The 12,403-nt window shown below is 36.1% G+C and overlaps 1 protein-coding gene across 1 annotated transcript; it reads right to left on the bottom strand.

Moving 5' to 3' along the window:
* Positions 1-5,289: 5,289 nt before the first annotated feature.
* On the bottom strand, positions 5,290-6,029 carry LOC145099360 (uncharacterized). The gene is made up of 2 exons (XM_079036946.1): positions 5,688-6,029; positions 5,290-5,634 (listed from the first exon to the last, which is right to left on the bottom strand). Exons 1-2 carry the CDS (start codon positions 6,027-6,029, stop codon positions 5,290-5,292), a joined length of 687 nt encoding a protein of 228 aa, XP_078893072.1.
* Between the last annotated feature and the right edge of the window lie 6,374 nt (positions 6,030-12,403).

Here is a 12,403-nt window from a genome sequence, read left to right as displayed (position 1 = left end):
CCCCATTATGATCAAAACAGTGCCAGAAGTCTTCAAAAATAGATAAATGCCCAAATTGCCCCTGCTTATTATCCATCTCAATTGTAAAAAGAAACCGCTGCCAATCACACCACCCATTCCCATCTTCAATTTTCAATTGCTTTTCAAATGACCAACCCATCATAACCAAAAATTGAACAAATTGTCTCACTCCATGCATCTCTAACCAATCAAAATTCAAAACCCACCATCGCTGAATGCTAAATATTCCAGGTACAAATAAAAATAAAAAATCAGAGGACATCGGCACCCATAGGCGACTCCAGCAATTTCTATTATTCGACACCCAAAATCTTTTTAAATCACTGATACCATTGAATAAAATTAACCAATCAGCCCCTTCAAAATCAGAAATCTCAATCAAATCTTTTATATCCTTAAATTGACTAAAATACCCTTTGGTCCAAATCTTTATATTTCGATCATACTTATCCGCACTCCCCTTTATCCAAAAATCAAACTCAATACAACCAATTTTATTAACTTCTATTAGTCTCTTATCCTTTATTTTCCATAAAAATCTCGTATTCATGTTCTTCAACTCAAAAGCAGAGATCGAAAAAATACAAGAAATTATTCTCCTTTGCCAGCAACCCTAACAGATGGTATTCCAATCCAACAGAAAATCAAGATTGACTTCCATGATCACGATACAAACTTTTAACAGGGACAATCCATTCCCTATATCTCTTCATTAAGACCAAGATAACCCTAATTAAGGCTAAAAATCTTAAGTCTAATGTCCTCCATAATATTCTTAACCACTCCATCCACAGAGTTTCTTTTCTTCCCAAACAATCTCTTATTTCTTTCATTCCAAATGTGATATATAGAAGCAGCTAAAGCAATTTTCCTGATGAAATTATCAATGCTCTTCTTCTTTAACGAAAATTGAAGCTCCTGAATGATCTGAACTAGATGCCCTGGTTTATGTTTTAACTTGACTTTAACTTTCATAATCTCCCACACTTCCTTAGGAAAATTACAATAAAAAAACAGATGAGAGTGAGAATCCATTTGTTTGTTGCAGAAAGCACAACTTAAATCATTAGACTCTTTCCATTTATTCATTCTATCCTGTGTTCTTAACCTTTCAAGAATAGCAAGCCAGAGGATGAAACAGTGACTTGGAATTCTATTCTGGAACCAGACCAAATCAAACCAAACAACTTTTGATTCATGACAAATAAGAGAAGATGAGACTTGATTAACAGAAAATGGAACAACATCCCTTTTCCAATTCATCCATAACACAACATCCTTCTTATCCCTGGATAATTTAGGGATGGGAAATTCTCCAAGCTGAGGAATCAATCTTAACCAATCCATAGGCCATCTCCAATCATTGTTGACTATCACATCACTAACTTTGTCCCGAATATTAAATCCATCACAAGCAATTTCTCTATGTGAAAGAACATAACTCAAAGGACCGAGCTGATGCCAGTTATCAAACCACATGGAAGTATTCTTGCCATTTCCAATCTGAACATAAAAAGAATCCCTAATGCATGATCTAATCTTCAGCAAATGCCTCCAACTCCAGCTCAATTTGTCTTTAGGACCCACATCCCAAAAACTCCTTCCCTCAAGAAGATAAGAATTAACCCATTTAACCCATATAGAGTTATGACCACTTAAGATTTTCCAAATTCTGCTCGAGATAAGCGCAATATTCCAATCATTTAAATTTTTTAACCCAAGCCCCCCATAAATCTTAGGTTTACATATCTCATTCCATGAAACCTTAGCAGCTCCTTTCTTGTTTTGATCATTATTCCAAAGAAAATTCCTCATACTTTTTTCAATCTCCTTAGTGATGCCTTTAGGAAGTAACATAACAGAAGCCCAATAAACAGGAAGAGAAGCAAGCACAGAACTTATCAATTGAAGCCTTCCAGCATAAGAAAGCGACTTATTCTTCCAATTATTAACCCTCTTCTTCACTTTATCCACAAGACCTTTGGAATCTCTAATAAATAACTTAGTAGAGACCAAAGGCACCCCTAAATACTTCAAAGGAAGTTTACCTTCAACAAAAGCAAGAATTCTCAAAATTTTCCTTTTAAAAGGTTCCTTCACATTACCAAAAAAAATGTGGCTTTTAGAAAGATTTGGTGACATCCCCGCAGAACTAGCAAACTCAACTAACGCCTTCTTGATGACTTTTATAGATCCAATATTACCATGACAGAAAATCATCAGATCATCAGCAAAACACAAATGAGTAATCTCCTGTTTTTTACACCTCTAATGAAATTTAAACCCGTTATCTTCCTGAATACACCTTTTTAGCATAAGATTAAAAACATCCATGACAAGAGTAAACAAATAAGGAGATAATGGACATCCCTGACGAAGCCCTCTCTTTCCTTGGAAGAATCCATGAAAGCTTCCATTAATATTGATCATGAATGATGAAGTAGACACACAATTCATGATCCAAGAAATCATAGAATTATGAAATCCAAATTCTTTCAAAATAAATTGGAGATATTTCCAATTAACAGTATCATATGCTTTTTGGATGTCAATTTTCATGGCACAACGAGCAAAACCCCTGTCAATATGATATCCCCTTACAAGTTCTTGAGAAAGCAGGACATTATCCATAATAGATCTCCCCGAAATAAAAGCCGATTGATTATCCGAAATCAGTAACCCAAGATAATCCCGGATACGATTGACAATAACCTTGCTAATGCATTTATACACCACATTACAACAGGAAATTGGTCTATAATCTCCAACTTTCCCTGGAGTCTGCACTTTAGGAACTAACGCTATGACTGTAGCATTAATCTCCTTAAGGATCTTCTTTGACTGGAAAAATTCTTTCACAGCTGTGCAAAAATCATCCCCCACAATCATCCAGGCCTTCTTAAAAAATTTCGCAGAATACCCATCAGGACCCGGAGCTTTGTCATCATCAATATCAAAAAGGCCAGTCTTAATTTCCTCACATGTCACTTCTCTAACCATATCAATAGCATGCTGAGCATCAAGCTTTTTAGAGAAAATGGTATCAGGGGAAATAATGGGTTCAACATCTCTTTCTACACCAAGAAAGTTGCTGAAATAATCAACAATTACTTTAAACGCCTCATCTCCTTCCTTCCATATATCATTCCCATCAAGAATAGTTTCAACTCTATTTCTGTTTATTTTTCCTTTAACTACTTTGTGAAAATAAGCAGTATTGGAGTCGCCCTCCTTAAGCCACTGAACCTTCGCTCTTTGTTTTAAAAAACATTCCTCTTCCTAACTAGCATTCAAGAAAGATTGGAGATAATGACCCTTTTCAATTCTCAAATCTTCATTAAAAGGGTCATTATCTAATTCAACCTGAATCCTATAGAGTTCCTCCCTGCACTTACCAATTTTTTCTGCATAATTCCCTTGAGTAACCAAAAGTTTACGAAGAGGTTTTTTCAACAGTTTAAGCTTTTGGCACAGCCTAAACATACCATAACCTTCAATATCAGTTCTCCACACATTAGCAACAATAGGCAGAAATTCATCCAACAAAGTAAGGGAGTTGACAAACTTAAATGGACGAACTCTAAATTTCTTTTTCAAAGGAAATTTGATGATCATAGGGCTATGATCAGAATTTCTATATGGCTGGAAATTGGCAAAAACATTAGGATGATCATCCACAAACTTGAAATTTCCCATCACACGGTCCAATTTTTTCAAAACTCCATGGACCCCTCTAGGCCTTTGGTTCCAAGTATAATGCAGACCATTGCTGTTGATGTCTTGAACTTCAATTCGATTAAGAAATTCATTAAATTCCACCATGCCCCTAGAGATCTTAGAGTTACCAGCCGTAGAATCAATAAGTTCCCTAGTAACATTAAAATCCCCAACAATCAACCAAGGAGAATTATCAATCGAACATTTATGTTTTTCCAACGATTCCCAAAGTTTTCTTCTATCTATGTAATAATTACAAGCATAGATAAAAGAACAAAAAATCCTCTTATTTTCTTTTATGAAGAGAATCTGACAATGCATAGCCTGACTACTAGCATCCAACGGCATGACCACTAATTCATCCGGATCCCACCCAATGATAATACGAGTACCTTTGGGGCTCACTTCTTGATTAGAAATCCACATCCAATTCCCAAAAACTTTATTACAAGTCATTTGAAGCTTATTGAATCGCACTTGAGACTCAAGAATAGCAATCAAAGACAACTTATTACTATTAATCACCTTTTTAATTTCTTCTTGTTTAGGCCTAAGATTAGAGTCCCTCACATTCCAGCAACCTATACCCAACATCATTGATCAACAACTGAGGTTTCGGTGCTTAACTTCTGGGCACCACCAGTGATAATCTCCGGATCAATCTCATCTAAATATGACATATCCTTTAACCCCAATTCATCCGTTAGAACATCAAAAGGATTTTTTGAAATTATCTCATCCCGATCTTCTTTTCCTGAAGTAGAACCCAAATGATCAAAATTAGAGCTAATTTTGACATTAACCGACTTCTTTGGAACATAAACTTTTTTCTTTGATTCCTCCTTTTTCCCCTGCATTTCTTCTTTCTTGGCATTGAAATTGTCTATAACATTCTTGACTTTATTCCCCAATTTCTCCTTTGGAATAAAAACTCCAGTTCCATTCGATTTCCCACTTTTTCCATCAAAAGACTGAAATGCCCCTGCAACCTTCCCATCTTTTTTGAGTTTACCCACAGCAAACTTAGAATAGCTCTCTGCACTGTTTTTCCCTTCTTTTCCTTTGTTGTCTTCTGAATCTTTTTGACTTACTTCTTTAACTTCTGCCTGCTTATCTTTTTGCTTCCCTTTATTGTCTTCGTTTTCCTCACTTTTTCCTTCCTTATTATTACTAACAATTCCCTCCATTGGAACAGAGCTTTTTTCCAAAGATTTAATCAAATCAATTTTCCCATTTTCTTGAAGAACAACATTGTTACTAATTTGCTTCCCTTAGTTATTCTTTTTGGTGACCAGAATAAACCCATCATCATCAACTTTATCATCCTTATTTCCCTCTTCTATAACAACCTTTCCATCTTCTTTTGCATCCTTTTCTTGACTATTTACAATACCACAGTTGCTATTTCTATGACAATACACTTTGCAATGAGCACAAATATCTGGTCTCCAAGCATATTCAATCCTGCATTTAGATTCAACTTTTTCCCCTGTTCCAAAATCGATTGACACAACACTTATCTCCTTCAGCCACTCCTCTTCAACTGACATTTCAATGAGAAATCTCATAAATGCAGGCCTTTCCCCAGTGCTCATTACACATCTTTTGCGTAATCTTGTCCATAGCCATCGGTTTCCCAATTTCATTAGCAATCAATGTTACTCCCTTGCTATTCCAATATTGCAAAGGAACATTAAAAACTTTAACCCATACAGGAACAGAGTTGATCTGTGGTTTGCACAAAACAAGTCCAGGTCTCCATCTTTGGATAAACAATGGAACATTGTTAATAAGCCAAGGTCCCCCTTCAATCACATTCATCATACCTTCTTTAGAATCAAACTTAAAAAAGAAGAAGTCTTCATCATTGACCATAATATCCTTCAATCCAAATATCTTCCACATTTTGAAACAGAAATGATTCACAGTTGGGAACGCAAGTTTCTTACCCACAAAAATCCATACAGAGTAGCATGATAGGGAGCTCCTCCAAGCAGAAGATCTGCATAGGGCAATTCAACTTTGCCAATTGGTTTCCCATCAACTTTAGGAATTACTTTAATGTTTAAATCAACCACAGTACTTGTAGATTCAACCATTCTAGCATAAGTCTTCTTGTTATATTCACTAACCAATTTGGCTGCAAGAGAAACTCTTGAGTTTGAGAAATTATCAACATTCATTGGCTTTGTATCCCATTTTAGATCCAGAAAACTAGTACCCTGACTATTCCTCAAAGCAGCATCAGGTTCTTCACTCGTTTTCTCATCTTCGTTCAAAGCTTCCTTCATCATCTCATCACTAAAATTAGTAGATTATTCCACCTACTTAACAGAATCAGATCCAATGACAGGAGAGGAATGATTGACATCTGGACTCTTACCCAAAATACCCTTGGCAGGAAACGATTCACTATCATGAGACGGGGAATAAGAAAGAGAAGCATTCACCTTATCCTTTGAGGAATTGAAACCCTCAAGCATATCCGATGTAATTGGAAGCATCACAAACCCTTTTTCCTCCACCGATACACTCTTCGATTTAGATATCCTCTTAGATTTTGTCGCAATTTGTTGTTCCAGTTTCTTCCCATTAGCAATTACTTTCTCAAACGCATCTAGTTCCGATTTAATGAAATCAGGATCGACATTCTCCTTGCCATATCCAGCTTTAATAACTTCACGCACTCCAGCTCTTAAGACAACCTTCGAACTTTCAATTTGGGATTTCGAACTCAAATACTTCTTCTCTTCCTGAATTCGCTTAGCCTTAGATTCAATTTTTTCTTTCAATCGAGGGGGCTTATCCCCAGAATAGGGAGAAATTTCCTTGTGCACAGCTCTTCTACCTCTTCGTCTAGCTCCAACATCAGCATCCAATTCGTCTTCATACACTTTTTGATTATCTGGATCAGGAGGATCAGTTGAATTCATGCCGAACATACTTCCAATTTTTCCAAACATTGAATCTTCACCTACACAGATCATAGGTGAAGGATACTCAACATAATCATAGCAAGAAAAAGGTGATTCCGGCACCGGATCGAGCTCCGGTCAGCCAAAATCGCCACCAAGCCACACGCAAAAACTGGAAAAGCGAGAGAGAGAATACTAGAGAGAGAAAGTTAGAAAGAGAAATTTTTTTGCAAATGACTTCTCTTTGGTGGAGTTGGGTTACACTTTAATGCTTCTTGTGGCTCCTTAATGGAGCCTGGTCGTTTTTTACATTCATTAATGTGTCAGAGGTTTTTTTATGTGGTTTCATGAGTTTTTTTAATTTTCATTATTAGTTTCACTGAGTAGTTGGTTGGGTGGCTTCTAACCACTAACGTTCTAATAAAGGTAAGCCAAGTACGCATGAAAAAAAATAGATATAATTTTAATCAACAAAACCTTTGTTCACTTTGAATTATAGTTATAGTTCACTACTTGTCATAGTCGAGACATGTTCTTGACTTGATACGCATTCAATAAAATATTATTCTTGGATAGTTTTCACCGGTATACAACTTAGTACGTCATGATTACTTATTAATCTATTCATTTATTCCCATACACATATCATTTGTGGTTGTTATTCTAGCATAATTTACCTAAACAAAACCCTACTCACTTAATCAAGCCCATAAAGGTATCAAAAGGCAATCACCTTTGTCTCCCTAAACATGCAGTACGGGACTTGCTGATTTGTGAAGCTCATGGTGGTGGTTTGGGGGGTTATTTTTCCATTAGCAAGACTTTGGAGGTGCTTCAAGAACATTTCTTCTGGCCTAAAGATGTTGGGGATGTAACCAACATAGTGCGCAAGTGTGTTACATGTCGGATGACGAAAAAAACTTTCAAGCATGGTGTTTAAACATCCTTTGCCGGTTCCTATTTGGCCTTGGGAAGATGTGTCAATGGAATTCATTATGGCTTTGCCTAGAACTCAAAGGGGGGAAGGATTCCATTATAGTGGTGGTGGATAGGTTTTCAAAACTTTCTCACTCTATGTCGTGTCATAAAACCGATGATATATGCATCTAATGTGTTTGATTTGTACATTATAGAGGTGCTTCGCTTGCATATTATTCCTAAAGCTATTGTTCTGATAGGGATTCCATGTTTTTGAGTTACTTTTGGAACACTTTGTGGAGGAAAGTAGGTACTAAGTTACTTTTTAGTACATCCTATCATCCACAAACTGATGGGAAAACGAAGGTGACTAATAGAACTTTGGGTACGTTGTTGAGGGGTTAGTTAGCAAAACTCAAAAACATTAGATATCAAACTTGCACATGCTGAGTATCCCTGTAATTGTTCTCCTACTTGTGCTACATGTCACTCTCCTTTTGAAGTGGTGTATGGTGTGAATCCTTACATGCCTTTGGATTTGATTCCATTGCCAAAGGATGAATTGGTTCACAAGGATGTTAATGAAAAGCTGAAAGCCATGATAAAACTACACCAACAAGTTCGTGTGAAGATTGAAACCGTGAATGACGTGTACAAACCGAATTCCAACATGCAGAGGAAACCACGTGTCTTTCAAGATGGTGACTTGGTTTAGGTTCATATGAGGAAAGAACGTTTCCTAACAAAAGGGATAACAAAATTTGATACCAAGAGCTGAAGGTCTTTAGAAAGTGGTGTCACGTGTCGATGATAATGTTTATAAGGTGGATTAGGGAGGAGACCATGGAGTGCATGCTTCCTTTAATGTGGGAGACCTTTCACCGTATCTTGTTGAGGATGGCCTTATTGAATTAAGGTCATATCTTTTCAAAGGGGGAAAGGATGATCCATGCAAGGATCATGAAAGCCCTAAAGGTGATGGATTAAGGATTACTAGTAGGCTAGAAGGTGGTTTGGGCTCAATGGTTGGGTTGTGCATGGTAACCTATGAATTGAATTAGGGTCACATGAAGGCTAAAGCAACATTTTAACGACTTCATAAGTGCTCAAAACCGGTACTTTTGCTACATAAATCCTCCTAGCCATTTTGATACTCTTTGGTGGAGTTGGGTTACACTTTAATGCTTCTTGTGGCTCCTTAATGGAGCCTGGACGTTTTTTACATTCATTAGTGTGGCAAAGGTTTTTTTATGTGGTTTCATGAGTTTTTTAATTTTCATTATTAGTTTCACTGAGTCATTGGTTGGGTGGTTTGTAACCACTAACTTTCTAATAAAGGCTTAATATAAGCAAAGTACGCATGAAAAAAAATAGATATAATTTTAATCAATAGAACCTTTGTTCACTTTGAATTATAGTTATAGTTCACTACTTATCATAGTCGAGACGTGTTCTTGACTTGATATGCATTCAATCTAATATTATTCTTGGATAGTTTTCACCGGTATACAACTTAGTACGTCATGATTACTTATTAATCTATTCATTTATTCCTATACACCTATCATTTGTGGTTGTTATTCTAGCTTAATTTACCTAAACAAAACCCTACTCACTTAATCAAGCCCATAAAGGTATCAAAAGGCAATCACCTTTGTGTCCCTAAACATGCAATAAGGGACTTGCTGATTCGTGAAGCTCATGGTGGTGGTTTGGCGGGTTATTTTTCCATTAACAAGACTTTGGAGGTGCTTCAAGAACATTTCTTTTTGCCTAAAGATGTTGGGGATGTAACCAACATAGTGGGCAAGTGTGTTACATGTCGGATGACGAAAAAACTTTCAAGCATGGTGTTAAAACATCCTTTGCCGGTTCCTATTCGGCCTTGGGAAGATGTGTCAATGGAATTCATTATGGCTTTGCCTCTCTCAAAGGGGGGATGTCACACCCCAAAAACCAAAGGCGGAAATATTTCCGAGGTTGACTCCACGTTGAGTATCAAATCCAATACACATAGTAAAACAGTAAACACAAGACATTACATTACATAATATTGTTTACATTTGTTTGAAAGAAAAGTTATACAAGTGTTATACATATATCATACGAACAAAAGTAAAGACGAGTCTTCGGAACGCTCCGTCTTCTCCAAAAGGTGGCGGTGTACCTCTCTAACACTGACCTGAGAATACAAGCAGTTTGAAAATCAGCATAAAGCTGGTGAGTTGATAAGCGATTTAGTTTTGAAAAGAACGAGTTCCTTTGCTTTCTGAAAAAGTTGTTCAAGAAAATCCCATATTTTCTTATGAAAACAGATTAGTTATCTTTCGTTACAATTTCGAAAATGGTTTGTTATGTCATTCTAGGAAAATCCCATATTTTCCTAATAGTTCAGTTATTCGTTTGTTACTTTATTCGTTTCTAATTTCGTTACTAGTTGTTATGTTACTTCAGGAAAATCCCATATTTTCCTATGTGTTGAGGTTGGTTCTTAAGTTTAATTTCGAAGTACTAATGATTACCATACTCGTAGTATTAGTTAAGTATTCTAAACTCTTAGTTATTCTACATTCGAATGTCTATCATCTACTAACTTAGTTGTATTTTCGAATATTTGGATTCACTAGAAACGTACATTACAGTATTTTCAATTATTCTGATGATTTCCAAAAGAGTACATTAGTTGTATTTTCGTATCTCTGGCGACATTCTAAGGCGGATGTATTCGAAACTCAGTAGAGGTCCAGAGGCGTACTTTCGTATTAAATTCGAAACTCTGGTGACATTCAAGGCGTACATTAAGTGTATATTCGAAGTCTTGGTGTCATCTAAAGGCGTTATTTCGCATTCGTAGTCCTATTTCTATTCGCATTCGTATTCGAGTTCGTATTAACCTAATAGTTATATTTGTATTCGTATTTGCATTCGTATTCGTACTAACCTAATAGTTATATTCGTATTCGTATTCGTACTCATATTCGTACTATACTATTGGTTATATTCGTATTCGTATTCGTATTCGTTCTATCCTATTAGTTATATTCGTATTCGCATTCATATTCGTACTAACCTAATAGTTATATTCGTATTCGTATTCGTACTATACTATTAGTTATATTCGTATTCGTATTCGTATTCGTTCTATCCTATTAGTTATATTTGTATTCGCATTCGTATTCGTACTCGCATTCGTATTCGTACTATGCTATTGGTTAGATTCGTATTCGTATTCGTTCTATCCTATTAGTTATATTCGTATTCGTATTCGCATTCGAATTCGTACTATGCTATTGGTTAGATTCGTATTCATATTCGTTCTATCCTATTAGTTATATTCGTATTCGCATTCGTATTCGTACTAACCTAATAGTTATATTCGTATTCGTACTATACTATTGGTTACATTCTTATTCGTATTCGTATTCTAGTTCGTATTCGTATTCTAGTTCGTATTCGTATTCGTATTTGTAATATCCTATTGAATTCGTATTCGCATTCGTTTAGTATTAATCTTAGTTATGATTAGTATGATTTCTTTTACAGAAAGTAATATAGATCAAAACACTTTTTAAAGAAATTTGGCTTTAGTCTAACTGTTTAACCTGCAATTCGAACCATTAGTTATCACAATTTTCATTATTAGAATCATACATGAAATAAAACATTTGAACTGAAAATACGTTTAAGTACAAGATTCCTTGTACTTTTGCTTGTATTCCCCCTGAAAACGTTGAAAACAATTTGAAAAACACATGAAAAAGGGTAGGGGTATGAACTCACCGGTTGAGAAACGCGTCAGATTGGATCCTAAACGTCAGTTCTAGGTTCGTGAACACACAAGATTCCTATGGATTATGAAATGATACATATTTGTATTTAATTAGGACTTGATTAATTTATTTGCTAAGGACATACACTTCTAGTTGCGGAAACACCCCATTTTGAGTGTTTGGAAGGACCCAGGTGGCGTTTAACGACTTGTATGACTAGGGAATGGAGTTTACTCTTGAAGAGTAAACTCCTTTAGGAGTTTACTACCCTAAACACCTCATCCATATGAGTTCATGGCCGTGAAATCATGGAGGTTGATTTTGGGTGCAAAATGGCTTCAAAACACTTGGGAAATATTGCTAGACTTGGATTTTAGACTTTGGAATAGATTGAAACTAACATAGGGACCATTTATTGGAGTTTACGGTTGTAAACATGGAGTTTACGGCCGTAAACTCCCCCCTCACATCCAGTTCTTAAAGTTTTGGTCCTTAGACAATCACATGTGATTCTAATGATTTTTCCTAAGCCTTGTATCAATTTTTGGGGGACTTTTGGCATGCTTTTAGGAGTTTACAACCCATGAACACCTTCATGGCCGTGAACTCTTATGAAAGGGTGATTTTATATGTTTTAAGGTCCAATACTTGTTTGTAAACACTTCTAGAATTTATCCCAAGGCTTTAGGTGTGTTAAAGTGGCATTTTAACACATTTAGAGGAGTTTACTCTCCATGAACAATGAGTTTACGGCCCAAGCATGTTCTTGGGCAGTAAACTCAAGTTTACTCCTCTAAATTGATGTTCAAGGTGTTCCAAGGCCAATTCCATAATTCTACAAGTTGTATCTAAGCCTTATTGGTGTTTTGGAAGGGTTTAAGGGCTTAAAACCCCCTTTAATATGTGTTTACTCTCCATGATGTGGAGTTTACGGCCCAAGCATGATCTTGGGCAGTAAACTCATGTTTACTCTCCAAAAATTAAGTTCAAGGTGTTCTAAGTCCGGTCCATTAAGCCATTAAGCCATATCTAAGCTCCAAAGGTCGATTGGAAGGGTTTTTG

The sequence above is a fragment of the Lactuca serriola genome, chromosome 4 (genome assembly GCF_051521515.1).
Source record: "Lactuca serriola cultivar US96UC23 chromosome 4, Lser_US96UC23_V15, whole genome shotgun sequence".
Taxonomy (NCBI): Eukaryota; Viridiplantae; Streptophyta; class Magnoliopsida; order Asterales; family Asteraceae; genus Lactuca; species Lactuca serriola.
This window is presented reverse-complemented; position numbering and strand designations above follow the sequence as displayed.